The sequence below is a fragment of the Hyposmocoma kahamanoa genome, unplaced genomic scaffold (genome assembly GCF_003589595.1).
Source record: "Hyposmocoma kahamanoa isolate Upper Pololo Valley unplaced genomic scaffold, ASM358959v1 102, whole genome shotgun sequence".
Taxonomy (NCBI): Eukaryota; Metazoa; Arthropoda; class Insecta; order Lepidoptera; family Cosmopterigidae; genus Hyposmocoma; species Hyposmocoma kahamanoa.
The window spans coordinates 11,492,635-11,510,585 of record NW_020653337.1 but is presented as its reverse complement, the minus strand read 5'-3'; the positions used below and the strand labels follow the sequence as shown (position 1 = coordinate 11,510,585).

Sequence of the window (17,951 nt, the reverse complement as noted above, 5' to 3'; positions counted from 1 at the left end):
CTTGGAATGTAAATTTCATCACACATCGTGGTGTGTGTTATAACAATAGGGAAGACAACCCATATCCTCAATTTCAATTAATGATAGTCAGTGGCAACGCGAAGGGTCACCACAGTAGATTTGTCTGTCTACAATGGCGGGAGCCCCACACGAGAAATGGGGAAACCAGGTTGAATATTTGTTATCATGTTTGGGGTACGCTGTTGGTATTGGAAATCTTTGGAGATTCCCATATTTGTGCTACAGGAATGGTGGAGGTAAGTTCCATTTCATCCAATTTCAATTATTACACCTATATTAAAAGAATATCATAACAAGTGATGGAAATTTACAGGAGCATTTCTCATACCATATTTTTTGACACTGGTAATTTGCGGGATTCCTCTGGTGTACTTGGAGACCACACTAGGACAGTTTGCTAGTGTAGGTTGCATTTCAGTGTTCAACATCAACCCCCTGTTTAAGGGTACGTAGTAAAAAACTTGATAATCCTATATGACGCAATCTATAGTATAACTTTTATCAATTATTTCAGATTACACTTATTTCTCCTATATTTTTCAGGTGCGGGTTATGCTACCATAATACTAAATGTAATAGCGGTGACATATTTTGCATCTATAATGGCCTATCCTATTCTGTACATTTACCACTCTTTTAGCTCGCCTCTGCCTTGGCAAACATGCGGGAATTCATGGAATACCGAGAAGTGCACCGAGGTAAGATAATTTTGGGTGCGTATATTTACATCAAAATTTGTACAATTCTTAAACATCAACCGATTTAATGTTTCATATTCAGATTACAGGGAATTCCAGCATTTTCAATTCAAATGGTTCGATCACAACACCCGAAGATGAATTCTTTCAGTAAGCGTTTCATTAAAAACATTCCTTCTTTAACAAGATAAATTAGCAAAGGGTAACATGTTTACTTACAGATATGATTTATATGAGCTAGAAAATGAATGAATGACCACCGTTTCCACAGTTAATACCGGTTTTTTTCTAGTATTCGACTTTTAAACATGTCTGAGGGAATAAGCCACATTGGAGGCATCGTGTGGCCAGTTTTCTTTTGTAACGTGATCTGCTGGATTCTTGTTTATCTCTGTATATGCAATGGTGTCAAGAGCGTCGGAAAGGTATCTTTACTCGTAAAAATTCAGAGAATTTTTTCTTGGCGTACTGCCGATATATCTCTCAAAATATTTTTGTAAGAAATTCTTTAATGATAATTGAACTGAATTTTATGTTTTTCAGATCGTCTACTTCACTGTTTTATTTCCATACTTTGTACTTTGTGTTCTACTCGTTCGTGGACTTACCCTACAGGGTGCATGGCAGGGAATTCTTTTCTATATTCTACCGGATTGGGGTTCACTAGCTAAACCAAAGGTATGTAGGTGCTAACAACAAATAGACATATTAAATCAAAATTCGTTGAAATTTATTACATTGCTTGTTCAAAAACAAAAGTGTAGTTCATAATATATTGTAGAAAATATGTTCCGAGACAAACTTCGTGATCTCGACGAAATTTTCATCCAAATTCATTGAAGCGGATTTGGCACGGCATCAAGAGTGACTAAATTAGTTCAACAATTTCGTAAATTCACACTAAAATACAATTTATGTATCGAAGCGAGGGATACAAGCACTTATTTTATTTTATTAAAGCCACTTAGGATCGATGAATCATTGGCCTCGAACCGAACCCGCAGTGCGTGCTAGACTTTATGACTATGATCTCGAGATCCATTTCGTCTACTAGGTCACAGTAATTCTATACGTAGATACTAATGTTTGAACAAAGCAATGTTTTCAGCCAAAATAATATATTTTGCCTCAAATATTTAGTTATATAGAATAGAAATATTTACTGATGTAAATCGTACTTGTGCATGTTTGATTTTGATTGACTTTAATAACTACAAATTAAGTATCATCTCTATATTAACACTACAGGTGTGGGCTGATGCTGCAACCCAAATCTTCTACTCTTTAGGTCCTGGCTGGGGAGGTTTGGTCAGCATGGCCAGCTTCAATAGGTTTCATTATAACAATTTGAAGTAAGTAACGATGTAATGGATTGCGTTCAAAAGTAAATGCTATAATTAAGTGAAGAAATGGAATAATGTATAAGTATACTCTATTTATTTCACTATATTTTAGGGCGGGCTCAAAAATCATACCGCGAATAAAAAATATCTTCGCGAAAAATATCTCCCAATCCATATTAAATGTTCATGTAGGTATGTATACTCTGTAATCGTTTCATATAGTCTATATGAAACGATTTGTTCGTATTTATGAGTAAGATGAATTTGTACAAGTACTAGAACAGTAACTTTCATTCTATGATACTTTACAATACTATAATTACTTCCATCACCTTATAGTTGCAAAATTTTGTTTTTCTTGTAACAAGTTTTTCCATATCACTCGTGTCGCAGTTAGAAAACCAATTTAAAAAGGAAAAGAGTTTATGTCCTCGAATATATATTTTGATTTCTCGTGTAACTGTCTTGTTATAAAAGATCTCATTAAGGGAGTCACCACACTTATCGACACGGTATCACATAGGGCCAGTCAGAAAAATGTTTGTGTCCGAAAGAGCCGGTCAGAAAAATGTAATAAAAGCGAAAAAGACGTTTCGCGTTTCGCTTGCGCTGCGGAAGGCACAACGACTTTTCCGCTCTTGTTATATGGACATAAAGATTTTTCTGACCGGCTTAATACGATTCTATGTCGATGAAGATAGTGACTCCCTAAAGCCACACTTTTGTTTACAGGTCCTCAATAATAATACCGCTTGTAAACAGTGGTACCAGTATCTGGGCAGGGTTTGTGGTGTTTTCAGTCCTCGGATTTGCTGCCGAGCGAGCTGGAGTGCCAGTCGGCCAGGTGGCCACGGCTGGACCAGGATTGGCTTTTGTTACTTACCCAGCTGCGGTTGCAATGATGCCTGCACCCAATTTTTGGGCAATCACTTTCTTTGTTATGTTGTTTTTCCTCGGTATCGATACTATGGTGAGTATGTGCACAAGTTTATTTGTAAAATACTAACAACCTCCCAGGATACTTTACTAACAACATAAACAACAAGTTTTGTTCCACGACTTTTTACAAAACATAATTACTCTGTAAATATCGAGTTCTTAGGTTTTCGCGATTGTTACACATAGGAAATGAAACTATTTTTTCGAATATAAATCTCTCAGTGCCTGAGACTAGTGAAACATATCATCCCCTTACAGGATTCAGGAGTTTACTAGCTTGACTGCGAGTGCGTTCTCTCATATACAAGTGTAAGCGTTAAGTGTGCCCAGGCGATTGTTCCATAAATATAAGAGATATCAAAAAACTTTAAACTGATATCGAAAGTACGTTTACCTAATGAGTAAATCGACATCAATAACTTTTTTTAAATAAAACTAGAATATCCAGAATTTTAACATTAAACGCTTTCGTACATATTACTAACATCGTAAACAAGAACGCTTGTTGCATGACTTTTTAGAAAACTTTTTTTTTAGAAAACAAATTTCAAAAATAAACTTTTAAATTTTTGTTTTGCTACCTGACACTTTTTAGACCTGTATTTGGTAGTAAGTTCAAATACACAAGCGTTCTCGCCGTCACCCACCACACCCGCCACACCGTCATCTAACGCTCCTGCGTTTTGCATCGGGCTGATATTTACGCTAAGACATTTTTTTAAATATATAATACCAAGTGAAGGGACGAACAAGTCGTGCACCTGGTGGTAAGCGACACGCCTGTCCATAACAGTTCTTTAAATCGCAAAGACCTTATGGGCACTGCCACTGTGACCGTCACCTTGAGACATAATAAGTCCCATGTGACTCTAATTTCACCAACACCCTTCTAAACCGGAATGTAGTAATGCTCACAGCTCATTAGCGGCAGTAATAGGTAAGGTGGCAGTACTTCCCTGGACGTATTGTCTACTGCGACTAAAATTTCTTTGTTACGGCAGAGTTATCACCATTTAGAAGCTATCTATTTAAATTTTATTTGTATTTTTTATGCGAAAGTGAAATCTGATGAATTATTAAAAGTCATGGAACAAAAGTTATCGTTTTTGATTGTAGTAATACAATCCTGGGAGGTTAGTATTTTACAAATAACCCTGTAACATCTTGAAAGCTGTACAGTTATATAGTGATGAATCTGTACTATCTTAGTCCAAAATGCGTATATTTTAATAGACAATTTTACTTATAACGCATTAACTTCATAGGCTACTTATACACTGTATAATTTTATTCAGAACTAATTACATAAATAATCGGATTATGGTAATTTATGGTGATTAACGCGATTAAATTAAAATACCGTTTTTATGATACAGCCGAACTTGACGTTTCAGTTCGTGACCATCGAAGCAGTGATAGCAGGGATATTAGACGAATTCCCAAAGCTGCGTGTTCGTAAAAGGTGGATAACCCTCCTAACCTGTGTAGTATTATTTCTACTATCAATAATCTGTAATACTGAGGTATGTATTAGAAATTTAATATATACAGTATTTTTTTTTTTTTTGGTCTACATTATTAATAAACGGTGTCAGGATTTAAGGATCCAGGCGGTTGTATTATTCAATAATATAATTAATAAAATTAATGTATATGAAGGCACGGTAAATGGGCGGCTTCTCAACTCAACTTTCTTTTGCGTATGTGGGTTATACGATTACTCTGACATTTGTTATAAAGTTATAATTTAGATTGACAAACAATTGACATTTGTTTATTTTTTGTTAATCTAGACAACATATACTTAAAACTGAACAGTACGTAAGCTTAAAGTTTGCATGTTATTTTTTCTGAGTTTCGTAAAGTCCGAGTTTAACTACATATTAAAAATCGACGAGATTTTGCCAGCCTTTGTAAGAACAAGATGGAGAATGTTGCGTGTGTAGGTAACTACACATATCTCACAATATTTCGTGACCTTAAAACTCATAACTTTTATAAAACTTAGATAGCACTTATCCAACTATAGTAGCAAAACGTTGCGAATATTATATATAACACAACTTTCTACAATAATAATGTCCAGTGAAACAAGAAACAGCCAGCTAGCAATCCCGATGCAGACGGATAACATTCGAGCTCATTAGTAGGTACTTGATTACTCCGTCCAGAAATTTTATAGGTTTAACGTGTTGTCACTATTTACAAGAAATATTTTCAACAAGCAGCGTATGTAGGACAAAGGGAAATATAAACGGAAAACATTTACTTATCTACTCGGTACATTGTTGTGAATCATTCAATTTATGCGAAGAAACTTAGAGTAAGGCCTCTTATCCAGCAACATAGTTTCAATGGAATTGCTAGTGATAAGTTTGACATTCACATAGCCAACGTTTCACCCTTAGATATTACTAGGTACCTACTGTAAGTCAAAGTAGGTTGATTTGGTATTTGATTTTGTTATCGTAAGCATTTGTTTTGAGAAAATTCCAATGTTAACTGCTTATAACACATTCACATGACGCATAAATCTCGTATAAATTCCTTTAAAATCCGGCAGTATATATTATGCTCTACGTATTTTTCTCTTACGGAGGAGCTTCATAATAAATTAGAGTGACTGCAAAATCAGTGCATTAGATTAAATTCAGCTTGAAAACATATTACCACATTTCCTAGTTTAGAGATGAACTGAAGTTATCGTCATATTAAGTTTATTAAATATCACGATGTTTTACTACCATGATATCAAGATTTTTTGTGAATAGTAAATTCACAACGAACACTAAAAGAAATTCCTTTGATCTGGCTGGATACGAACCAGCGACTTCGCCATACTGTGGCTGACTCCCAACTAAGCCACGGAACGAACCAGCAGTAAGGTTTCTCTATGTGCTTGTTTGCAGATCTTCGTCGTTTTCGGTTTTAACTACTTTTTCCGTAGCGCCATCTGTAAGAAGTTTATGAAAGTTTTTTTCTTTACTCTTGAACTGAAGTGACTTAATGTCTCCGTAAAACCTTATTGTCTCCGTAAAAACACTTTCCAAGTTTCCTCTATAAAACCTCGTTTTTCCCCTAATTACCTTCCGAGCGCTTTAAATTCCATCAGACTGTGGGTGAACGACTGCGTTATTTTTCTTCAATTTTTATAATATCACGTGTCAGGACAAACAAGTCGTGCGCCTGGTGGAAAGCTACATGTCCATAACAGTTTCAGTGCCACTCACAGCTTTATGTCGCAAAGACCTGAGGGGCACTGCCTCTGCACCTGTCACCCTGAGACATAAGTTGACAAGTCCCATGTGCCTGTAATTTTACCAGCACCCTTACCCTTCTAAGCTGGAATGTAATAATACTCACATTACTGCGTGTTGCTTATTGCAGACATAAGTAAGGAGCTCTACTAAAAACTCTACTCTGCTGCGTTTCGGCACTAATTTGTCTCTCATCATACCGTATATTCACAAATATATTTCATACTCGTTCACCATAAAAGTTGTTCGTGAAACCCAACGCAGATTAAGCAAAAAAGTGCCCTTTTGAGGTCTTGGACTAGTTCGAACTCCTGACGTTAAAGCTTAAAGATTAATTAATATATTCATTTATTTTTATATGGATTATGTATGTGTTAGGTATCATCATTTATTAAATATATATACATTCGTATTTTTTCATCCATCCCATCTTCCATCCTCCATCTCACCTAATGGAAAGTGACGATGATTTCGACGATGGAGCATACACACCTAAAAAATGCCTATTCACTCTCGCCTTGAAAAGGCCCAAGTTATATCGTTCAGGGAACAAGTCTGCAGGCAGGGAATTCCACTCCATAGCCGTTCGCCATATAAACGTGGAAGCATAACGCTTCGTGCGAATCTTTGGAATATCCACAACATAGTGGTGAAACCCAAGCCTACGCCTAGATCCCCGGTGATCGAAAGGGGATGACGGAATTAAATCGTGTAATTCCATCGCACACTCTCCGTGATATATCCTGTACAATACCAATAAGCAGGCAACTTTATGGCGGTGTTAAGGCTCTGCAGCTTCGCCTCCACTAATTCCGAGTCACCTATTAATCTTTTGGCACGGTTGTCAATTGAATCCAAAGTAGCCAGTTAGTATGTAGCAGAGCCATTCCAAAGGTGGCAGCAGTACTTCATGCACGACCGGTGCTTGGTACAGCTGAAGCAACTATCCCGGTGTAAAGTAACGCCTCAACCTGGAAAGGATGCCTAGCTTCCTTGCTGAATTTTTGGCCTTGGATTCAATGTATCTGCCGAAGTTCAAATTTGACGACAGGTACATTCCAAGTAGCTGGAGACAGTCGGCTATCGGTATGGATATATCACGAATAGTCGGAGTCAGCTCAAAGGAATTCCGTTTTGTAAGGAATAGATACGCCTGCGTTTTGGCAGCGTCAAATTTGACAAGATTGGCATGGCAATCGGAGACTGCCTTGAGCGTTAAATCTAAACGGCTAACCATGGACTCTCGACAATACTGGTTTTCCTTTCCACTGACCCTTGTATTGGTCAAGTACCTATCTACAACTGTGCTGTCATCAGCATACGCAAAGGTACCCGGAATTAATATGATATGCAGCAGAAAGAGACTTGCAGACAGTACGGAACCTGAGGAACTATATATATTGCCGTATGTGGGGAAGAGTAAACTTCTAAGACCACTTGAATCGAACTTTCGCTCGAGAAATCCGAGATCCAATTGCGAAGGTCGGTGGGGAGCCCATAAGAGGGAAGCTTACTTAAAAGGGCAAGCCTTTCAAAGCCTGTCAAAGGCTTTAGAAATAACCAAAGACACTGCAAGTGCTTCGCCTTGCTTTTCTGTAGCCTCGCTCCATATGTGACAGGCATACACAAGAAGATCTCCAGGCAATCACTGAGGAAGTCGTTATCTTCAAGGTATGACAGGAGACGGTTGTTGAGTACACGTTCCATAGTCTTGTAGAGTGTGGAAGTGACTGAGATAGGTCTGTAACTGACAGGGTCAGATCTGCTTCCCTTTTTCGGCACAGGTTGCACGCTTGTCAGCTTCCACGACCTGGGACCTACACCAGTCAAGTGAGAGGCGGTACAGGCGTGTGAGAACAGGAGATAGCTCAGGCGCACAATTACGCAGGTTTATTGCTAGAATTTCATCTGGCCCGCTAGCTTTATTCACTTCTAGATTCCGCAGAGTTATATGTACCTCTTTTTGGCGTATGCGAAATGGCGCCATCGTGCAGCCAGTCCGAGATAAGGTAGGTGGTAGGTTCCCTGCGGCATCCAGACGCGATCTCTCTGCAAAGAGTGAGGCAAAAAAATTCGCCTTCTCTTCGGCAGTATGAACTAGCGAGCCATCCGGCCTCAGCAGAGGTGGCAAAAATGGGCAACAAAAGTTAGATTCGACCGCTTCGGCCAGTGAACAAAAGGATTTGCTGCCTGCTGGATAAGAGGCAAGCTTGATCCCTATGGTCGAACTTGGCTCTACGTAACACGCTTTTGCACTTCTTGGCGGTCTTATTAAAAGCTTTCTTCAAATTCCGAGTATTCGGAGCTCTGCATAGTCGATGTACATCTAATACAAGAAATTTACCTGTGTGATTGATTATTGAGCGTTCACTGTTTACGTCATCGCCAACTCAAGAATCAGCAATCCTTTAGAGACGTAAAACCACTTCTACAAAAAAAATTTAAGGAGAGAGGTTTATAGATTCTAGGAACGAAATTAGCCGATCACTTTTTTATGCTTAAATATTTTTATGTACTTCGTGTCATTTTAATGACTTTCTTGTGATAAAAGCACTTTTGACGTACAATAACCCGTGGTTTTATTATACCAAGGGTATGACTTATGATTGTTTTGTATAGTTGGAATTTCTGAAACAGTGTTGTAATAAATGTAAAAATTGTCATCAGCATGATTCAGCCCTTCATATCATAAAACATTTACCTACTACATAACGACGTGCGTTTGGGTATGGCAGGGTTCATACGAACTCGTACATTACAAAAATTCCCGCGCCCGGAACGCTTCCGCGGTCGCCTCTGTGTGGCCAGAGCATTAGACTTCTGATTGCCCATAGCTTAGATATAACTCTTACTTCCCATTTATTTTGGTGAGTTTTGTATGTTCAAGTAAATCAATTTATAACTTCTGGAAGATCCCAGTAGTTAAAACTACTTTTATTGGATACCAGAAACCTAAACATTTATTTATTTTACATAAAATGTCATTGTATATTTTGATTGTAGCATTGTCATTTCCCAAAATATTAGTTGCCATAATGGCAGAGATTTTCGTATTATAGTAATATCTGAAAAAGAAAAATGTCGAATGATGTACAATATGAATATGATCATTGCCGTTCTACAAAAAAAAAATTAAGTTAACAATTTCCTACGTTTCAAGATTACATCGTATTCTCGTGTGTATATAATCTAAGTATTTTTAATTATATCTTTATTTTCAGGGCGGTCTCCATGTCTTAGGGCTTCTAGACGCACACGTGGCAATAGCGTGTGTTCCTTTGGTATGCCTTTTGGAGTTAGTGGGTGCCGTTTATACGTATGGAGCGAAGAAACTGAGCGCAGATATAGAGTTTATGACTGGTCATCCGCTTAAGCCGTTTTGGCTCATTTTATGGAGATATATCTTGCCAGTTATTCTCATCGTAAGTGTAAATTAATGAATCGTGGATAGCATTTTCTGAAACAGTATTTTTTGCCAAATGAAAGGGTAAACTCAATTTCTTTTTACTTTTTCATGCATGTTCCGTGTAACTGTTCGCCGTAATGTTGCCGCTCTGTCATATTTTGGTTGCCTACAAGCGGCGTGCAGTAGAGTATGTATATCAGAATGATTTGTTACAGTGGTGCGTCTATGTAGGATCCCCATTCATTCAGCTTGTAATCTGATGTCGGCCTTTTTAGGGTTTATTTTTTGTTTTAGGTAATCACAATTTACACATTGCGCGAAGCTTCTGGTTTTGCTGGTTGGTGCGTTGCGCTTGCGTCTGTCATTTGCATACCAATTCATATTATTAGACTTATCTATCAGACGAAAGGACCATTACTAAAGGTAAAACAATTTCTTGTATCTATGTGTAGCGAATATGTATTACTTATTTATATCAAAACAAAAAATGTACGTATTTGATTTATGCACGGCTTACCATTACTGGTTCACCACAGTCGAAATGAGATTCCTATTTAATGTACTTGGGTAAAATGAGATTAGACTAACAAAGAGAAGTATGAACGAAACACACCGAGACAGTTGTTTCAGCTGTACCAGCACAAGTAAAACGGAAACGGGAACCCCTGAACACTTATAAATTAGGCCTTTTCAAGGCGAGAGTGAATAAGCATTTTATGTGTGCGTGCTCCATCGTCGACCTCATCATCACTTTCCATCAGGTGACATGGAAATAAAAAACGCACATATTTGTTTTATTAAAAAAAACGCATTATGATTATAACCTTTAGAACGTTAATAGAGTTGCTGTAAGAGATTCTAACACAAGAACCAAAATCGCAAGATTTAATATTTTTCAGCGAATACGAAGCAACTGCCAGCCCCACAAAGATTGGGGTCCAACTGACCCTGAAATTCGCCAACGATGGATTGCCGCCACGAATATACAAGACAACGGCACTCAAGAAATGAAGAATATATAATATTATTTACAATATAATCGATTAAATATTATTAAAATCTATTTATTTATTCTTGTTTCATTACATTGCGCCCTAATATAATTAATTACTTTCTTCATTAAGCCATAAATTTCTATTATAAACTTGAAATTTAACGTAGGTATTTTGTTTAGTTCATAGTACATAATTATTTATCACACTGAAGTTAATAAGCCAAGTTAATAAGTGACATTTTTCGTGCTAATTTCGAAAATCGGATATTCGGCCAGCAGCCCATACTATTCGTCGTAACCTTGTTCAACACAAATTTGTATTCTTTTTCTTCTTTTACTTTATTAGGGGTGCCCTTTTTAACCGACTTCAAAAAAAGGAGGAGGTTCTCAATTCGACTGTTTATTTTTTGAATGTGTGTTACGCGATAACCCCGGTATTTGTGAACTGATTTCCATGATTCTTTTTTTGTTCGAAAGAGGCTACCTCCATAGTGGTTCGATTTCATTTTGAAGAAAATTATCCACCTCTAAGGGTGGATGTTCACGCATGAAGATTCATTTTTATAAATAGCGCCTAAATTTTATTATAAGGAGCAATTATTTTAATGGTTGATTTTGCTATTCTCCAATTCCAGGCGTTTTTCTCTCTCAATGTACTATAATACAACCGATTTTTTTGATCTCCTGTGTCAAGTCCCATATAGTGGCGAACTAGGGGACGAATCCGGGTTTGCGCACTTTCCGGTAACCGAGTTCAATAAAACTTGGCAAATAGATGTAATTTCACGTACTTTTGAGGTCGGTTTTTTTAGTACTCTGTACTGAGATTAATGGACTTCGCCAGTATCCAGTTTTGTCTAGTAATTTTAGAGGTCTCTGCAGGTTGAGGAAATACAAGGCTTAGTACTAGATTTTAAATTTTGATGATGCAGTGCTGTGTAGTTGTTTTGAAATAGATTATGCATATTATATTGTATTAATTAACAGTAAATCTCGCTTAAAACGGGCACTATACATGAATCTCGACGGGTCAAGCATACTAAACGTGATTTTTAACCGACTTCAAAAAAGGAGGAGGTTCTCAATTCGACTGTATGTTTTTTTGTGTATGTATGTTACGCGATAACTCCGATATTTGTGAACCGATTTTCATGATTCTTTTTTTGTCGGAAAGGGGGGTACTTCCCTAGTGGTCCCATTTCATTTTAAAGAAAATCATCCACCTCTAAGAGTGGCTGTTCACGCATGAAGATTCATTTTTATAAATAGCGCCTAAACTTTAATTTAGGAGCAATTATTATTTTAATGGTTGATTTTGCTATTTCTCCAATTCAAGGCGTTTTTCTCTCGATATACTTTGAGTATGGAGAACCTACTTTTATTATCTCCAGTGTCAAGTCCTGTACAGTGGCGAACTAGGGGATATTTCAATAAAACTTAGCAAATAGACGTAATTCCAGTACTTTTGAGGTCGGTTTTTTTTATGATATCTTCCAGTGACTTTTTTCCCTTATTTTTTTCCATCCTCTAAGCTTTTTTAATTGCAGCTGACACTGACATCCATAGTCTCATGAAATCTTATGCAATTGATAAATAAAATCTATACTGTCATGGCTACTTAAAATATCACCAGTTTCGGTTTGGGGTCATGTAAATTTGGGGGACACAAAATTTACAAGAGCAAACGATATTTTTTGGAATTTTTCTAAATTGCAAGTGAAAAATTAAATTAAAGTAACAATGGGTGATACTTCTGGTGATGCTAATGCTACAAATAACGGCAATGAAAATGATGACAATAAAGACAAACGATCAGTTAAAATCGCAGTAAGTATATCATTCTGTTCTTGTGCTAAGTGTAACACGTGTAACATTTACATGGTTCATGTAAAGCATAAACAATATGAAACAAATAGGTACACTTAACAATCTGAACATAATATTGTCACGTGCACACTAAGGCACACTGACGGGTGGCTCGGCAGGGAATCCTTCGATATCCCTGCATACAAGCACACACTGATGGCAATGATGCCGCGGTATCCCTAGGTACGACGCAGCATTCTTAAGCATGCTTGAGCGTCCTTAGGCATGCGGAAGCATTCCATCGCGACATTGTGCTTGCACCTAATTTCTCTTCAGATCAGTCTTGCCGTAAGTGCCTCCCCTCGCTCTGCATCCGAAGCATCCCGAAAGCTGCCGAAGTCTTCCCAAAGCTGCCGAAGCAGGCATCCCTAAGCATACCGCAGCTTTATTTCGTAGCTACGACTAATATCATTCAAATTGCAACTATAATGTCGTAGTGTTAAGGTATATTTATCACCTAAAAATCCCTTGCCGTCCCGGGCGCCAGGCGAAAGAGGTTGTAGGCCAACTGCAAAATACAACAACTGCTTTACAGTAGCAGTTTAAAGAATATATATATATATATATATATAATATATATGTATACAGTACTGTACTACGGGTACTGATCTGTGTTCTTGGTAATTTCCTTTAATGTTACTGTTACAATAACTTTACTTTTACTCCCCACGCGAAGTACACTTTATACGGAAAGCTTAGCTTCAATTGGAGCAGAGTTATTTATTTAAATCATATGACATAACAGGTGGAAGGCGAAGATGAAGTCGGTGAAGGAGAGATTGGGCACAAGAAAATGAAAAGATTCCAACTGCCTGCCAATTTGCCGCGATGGTGGCAGGCCAAAGTTATACAATATGCGTAAGCGAGATCTAATTTATTTACACTGAGGCTGAGCTCACTCGTAAAGAAATATTAACTGCTAAAAGATGTATTTCATAAAATAACTTAATTACTAGGCAATCGCATACAACTAACTAAATAAATATCTACCATAATAATCTATCGTCAAATAAACAATTCGTTTTCGCTTTGCATTTTCCAAACAATTCGCGTGATTTATTACAAAATATTCACACGTTTCCACCACCTATTATATAATTCCATCTGTCTTCTGATATGACACGACCTTGAAATAAAAACATTTACTATAAGACAAACAACATTGTATTTGTTCTGACAGACATAGACAGTATTATAGATATAGACAGACACAGACATAATTAGTAAGAAATTATTTCTTAAAAACATGCTTGAAACAAACGATCTGAATTAAGGCCTATTCCCGAAACCGAACCTCAAAAAACATTAAACTACGTAATTGTCCAAAATATTCACTTAAACTTAAACAAAATATTCAAAATATTCACTATGTAAATTAAATGTAAATCATTTTCGTTTTAACATTTTGCGTCCCAACCCTGTCCTAGTTACGAGACAGTGTAATGGAACTATCGCGCATTTTTTCAATGACACATAATTATTTGCAAAACTGCGAAGGACGAGGAAAGCATCCGGCGACCCGGTCGCGACCGCGACGTTGGCGCCATCCGGGTCACCCGTTGATGCGCCGGGAGTCTCAAGACGGGCGGGGTACTGGCGCGGAGTGCCAACCTGTGGCTCTTATACGCAGAATACCAAACATACACCGTTCACTATACACTCCAAAAGTTAAACAGTTACTTTTAAACACCCTTTGAGTATTTACATGGAATTTCAAGTGAATCACGCGCTACCTTGAAGTTCAGGACCTCACATCAACCTTGTGGCTTTACCAACAATTAGTGTATAATTAAAATCAAACCACTCACCATTCAAAGATAATAAGTTTCGCGTTTTGTCGATAATCTTTTGAATTGAGGTGGGAATTAAAGTTGAAAGGTGTCAGGGTAAGAGATTAATGTTCGCGTGTAGAGAACGTGGGGTGTGCACATTGGGGGGGTGGCTCTACAGGGCAGCGAAAATGGTGGCAACAGTCATTGCACCTTGGAACGCAGGGGAAGCAACATGCACAGTTCTCACCATTAGTACCTCACCATTAGTACTATGCAACGGTCCGAGTCGAGTGCATCTGAGGGCTCCTTCTGGACGACCATAGAACTGTTGGCAGATCGTGGGCGACGCAGACGCTCAACTGCAGATGCTGACGATATCCTCCCCACACTTGATCTTCCCTCTAGAAGGACTTCTGCTGCCAGGTGCTTATTTTAACCAAACAATTTGCACAACCCCTAAAGTAACTTACGTTTTTGCACGTTACACCTAAGTAGCTCCCTATTATATTCATGAATGAGAAATTGCTTAGAAACCTCTGCGGCCTAACGGTTGCCATGCTGCTTGGCCACGCAGAGATCCCGGGTTCGATTCCTGAGCTGGAAGAAATATTATGTATGGCCTAAGCTACATTTATTTCTCCCGTGAGTTTGGTTGTAATTTGTGTTTGTCTATGTGGTATCCGCGGCACTCGCGATACAGGGATTCCCTAGTGCGGGTATGAGTGTGTACGTTAAAAAAAACTTTTTTTCACTTCGAGTCCAATAAAAACTTTTCTAATAATTCTGACTATTGTCTTAGTTGAAACTGCTATTAAAAACTAAACTAAACTAAAAACTATATAAGGACAGAAAACGATACATAGTCGAGCAGTCCATTCCAACTTCTAATTTTCAATTTTATTCATCAATATTCCCTAAAAGCAAAGCTTTTACAACACTCTTTCTTTTATCCGAACAGATCGTTAATCTCTTTGAAAGTTTGTGTCTATAGTTTACTCCACAAACAGATGCTTTTGTTTAGGACCAAAGTGTTGCTAGAGATAACTTTGCATCATTCGTATCAGTGTATTCAATTATATTATTATATTGTATATATTATTATGTATATCAATTATATTACTATGTACTATTACGCTAACACCAAAGTACGTAATACCACTCTTATCACTCGAAATAAATGTTTAATGTTTATAATTACTCTTTGCCACACCTATCTACAATTTCATGCTAATTATTTGCCAATCGAGCAACACTTAATAACAAGTTTTTGCGTCACCCAGTGTCTTATATCAATATCATATTTGATATGAAATAGGTCAAGTTGGCATCTCATAGATATACTCTTATAATAACATTCAAGTACTAAAACATCTATATTTGCTACTGCGTAATCTGCTTAATAAAAGTGTTGTTCAAATGAGGGCAGATAATATTATGCTCCACGCAAAACAGAACTCTAAAAAATGTGTAAACTTTTTATGCTTGAAATGATCGATAGTCAATCCATGATCAGATGATCGTTTTATTTTATTATTCGCCTTACAAATTTTATTACCTAGCAAACTAAACTTTTGCTTACACCCGATGTGACAACTTTATATTTAATAATTTTATGCATCGTACGAGGTGCGTGACCTCTCCTTGGAAATTGGTTCGAGCACGATAAAATTCTATTACCTACATAATATATGCCACGTATGAAATATATCGATACTTCTACGAAGAAAGGGTGCAAAAGTCAATTTTATTAAACGTTGTGTATGTAGTTGGGTTCAATTGTCATGCTCATTCTGTCTGTGTACTCAAAATTTAGTTATTCGAGAAAAAAAACTTCTTTTGCGTATACACAGTTAGGTTATCAAGTAACATGTTTAGATATTTTCACGTTCTTCACTCGTTTTGTAAATTTTATAGTATGAAATTTTATTTTTACCCCGAAATATAAGAACCTACAAATTTCACATATGGATCATGTACGTTTATGATGATAGAATAAGATAAAATTATTATTAATTATTATTATTAATTGTTACATAACGTACTTGATATGCTATATATATACATACATACATATATATATATATATATACACTTTGCTAACAAAAAACATGTTTTCTCTTTTAATCATTCTTGGAAATTTCATAGAAATGTTGCTATAATTTATTGATTGATAGTTTTCATTACGTTTTGTTATTGAGAATCAGAGTTGTTACATCGATCATGAGAGGCAAGTATTGCGTCCTTGTCTATAATCTGAGATGACGTGCTGACTTTAACAGATGACGAACTATATTCTATAAATAGCAACCATCCAGTTTTAAATAGCAATTCAGTAAGGACAACTGAACTTTAAATTTTTACACGATAATGACGACGCCTGAAAGAAAATTTCAATTTGATAAAAAGAGCATTTTCCTTTGTTAAACATAATGTCTATGAAATATTTTAAAACACTTAAAACGCCCTGATCAATTACGCAGTACACTTGTTTTAGTTTGTGGTGTATACTTAAAGCATACTGGGCGTCTCATGGCTATGGGACACAGAGTGAAATACTTTAAATGTTGTATATTTTGCTTCATGGAGACGTTGTTGTATTTTGAAAGTAGTAATACTGAATCCAAAGACTTTTACTAAGTTGTTTGCCTCGTCAAGGAATCGAACTGACCAAATTTTAATGTGAAAAAAACATCCTGTAGCTACTTTTATGTAGTAAATTTTAAGTAACATCGTGTCTTAAATTAAAGGAACGCTATGAAATTTTACATTTAATTTTGGAAAATGAATTATAATGTGTTTAACTTTCTTGTTAAATTGTGTCGTACTTTCTTGGGGATACGTGAAAGATTTATTATACATGGAGTATGGTTTAAAGCACTCGAAATCATACTCAAGTTCCTGCCATTAGGGTCGTATTTCCAGTGCTTGTATTTCCAGTGCAATCCTGACTTGAGCATTATATATATATATATTATGAACAGTAGAGTTCTAGAATACGACTCTTAATATCAGTGAAACTATACATTGGAGCGATGGGGTCCTTTCTATACGTTTTATCATGTTCCAAAGAGTAGATAGTAGTAGCAGTAGAGCTCCTTTTGAAAATGTTCGCCCGGGGAAGTACTACCACCTTACCTATTTGTGCCGCCAAGTAGTAATGTGAGCATTACTGCGTTCCGGTTTTGAAGAGTAAGTGTGAACTTGTCAACTTATGTCTCAGAGTGAGGGGCGGAGTGGCAGTGCCCCTCAGATCTTTGCGATTTAAAACTCTGAGTGGCACTGCAACTGTCATTGACAGGCGAGTCGCTTACCATCAGGCGCACGTTCCATTACTTATTATCATAAAAAAAGTAATTGAAACGTATTAGTTCGAATATCCATCGTAACAACATAAGGAAATCTACAGGCAGCGAACTTATAAAAAAACTGAAAAGAATTTGCATACAAAAAGATGGATCACATTTGAACGTTTGATAGATTATATTCAAATACCGTAGATACATTGTTAGGTTGAAGTTTGTATTTTTTTAAATGTATAGGCTGAACGTTTTTCCTTCAAATTCAGATACTATGTTACTTGTAATACACCCCTTCGAACGGCATCATAAAAATACTTATTTTATTTATTTTATTTTATTTTATTTAATAAGGTATA

The 17,951-nt window shown here is 36.7% G+C and overlaps 2 protein-coding genes across 3 annotated transcripts in view; both read left to right on the top strand.

The window, feature by feature from the left end:
- Window positions 1-133: 133 nt before the first annotated feature.
- On the top strand, window positions 134-10,686 carry LOC113233591 (sodium- and chloride-dependent glycine transporter 1-like). The gene is made up of 12 exons (XM_026468742.1): window positions 134-257; window positions 335-466; window positions 565-719; window positions 802-869; window positions 1,012-1,144; window positions 1,263-1,397; window positions 1,968-2,071; window positions 2,795-3,032; window positions 4,396-4,524; window positions 9,480-9,680; window positions 9,959-10,087; window positions 10,564-10,686. The coding sequence occupies exons 1-12, from the start codon at window positions 134-136 to the stop codon at window positions 10,684-10,686; spliced, it is 1,671 nt and encodes a 556-aa protein (XP_026324527.1).
- Window positions 10,687-12,274: 1,588 nt separating this feature from the next.
- LOC113235631 overlaps window positions 12,275-17,951 on the top strand; it is a 22,443-nt gene continuing 16,766 nt past the window's right edge. For both annotated transcript variants that reach the window (XR_003310885.1, XM_026471420.1), the window contains exons 1-2: window positions 12,275-12,485; window positions 13,270-13,382. Coding sequence is in view for 1 of the 2 variants with exons in the window: in XM_026471420.1 (XP_026327205.1) it covers window positions 12,399-12,485; window positions 13,270-13,382 (200 nt within the window). In the remaining variant the exon portion in view is untranslated. The remainder of the gene's footprint in view (window positions 12,486-13,269; window positions 13,383-17,951) is intronic.

What these genes read in the sequence shown, in the direction of transcription:
- LOC113233591 (XM_026468742.1), top strand. Translation starts at nt 134, where the DNA reads ATGGCGGGAGCCCCACACGAGAAATGGGGAAACCAGGTTGAATATTTG. An exon ending in CATCAACCCCCTGTTTAAGG is followed by an intron (nt 467 to 564) that starts GTACGTAGTAAA and finishes TATATTTTTCAG; the next exon opens with GTGCGGGTTATGCTACCATA. An exon ending in CAATAATCTGTAATACTGAG is followed by an intron (nt 4,525 to 9,479) that starts GTATGTATTAGA and finishes CTTTATTTTCAG; the next exon opens with GGCGGTCTCCATGTCTTAGG.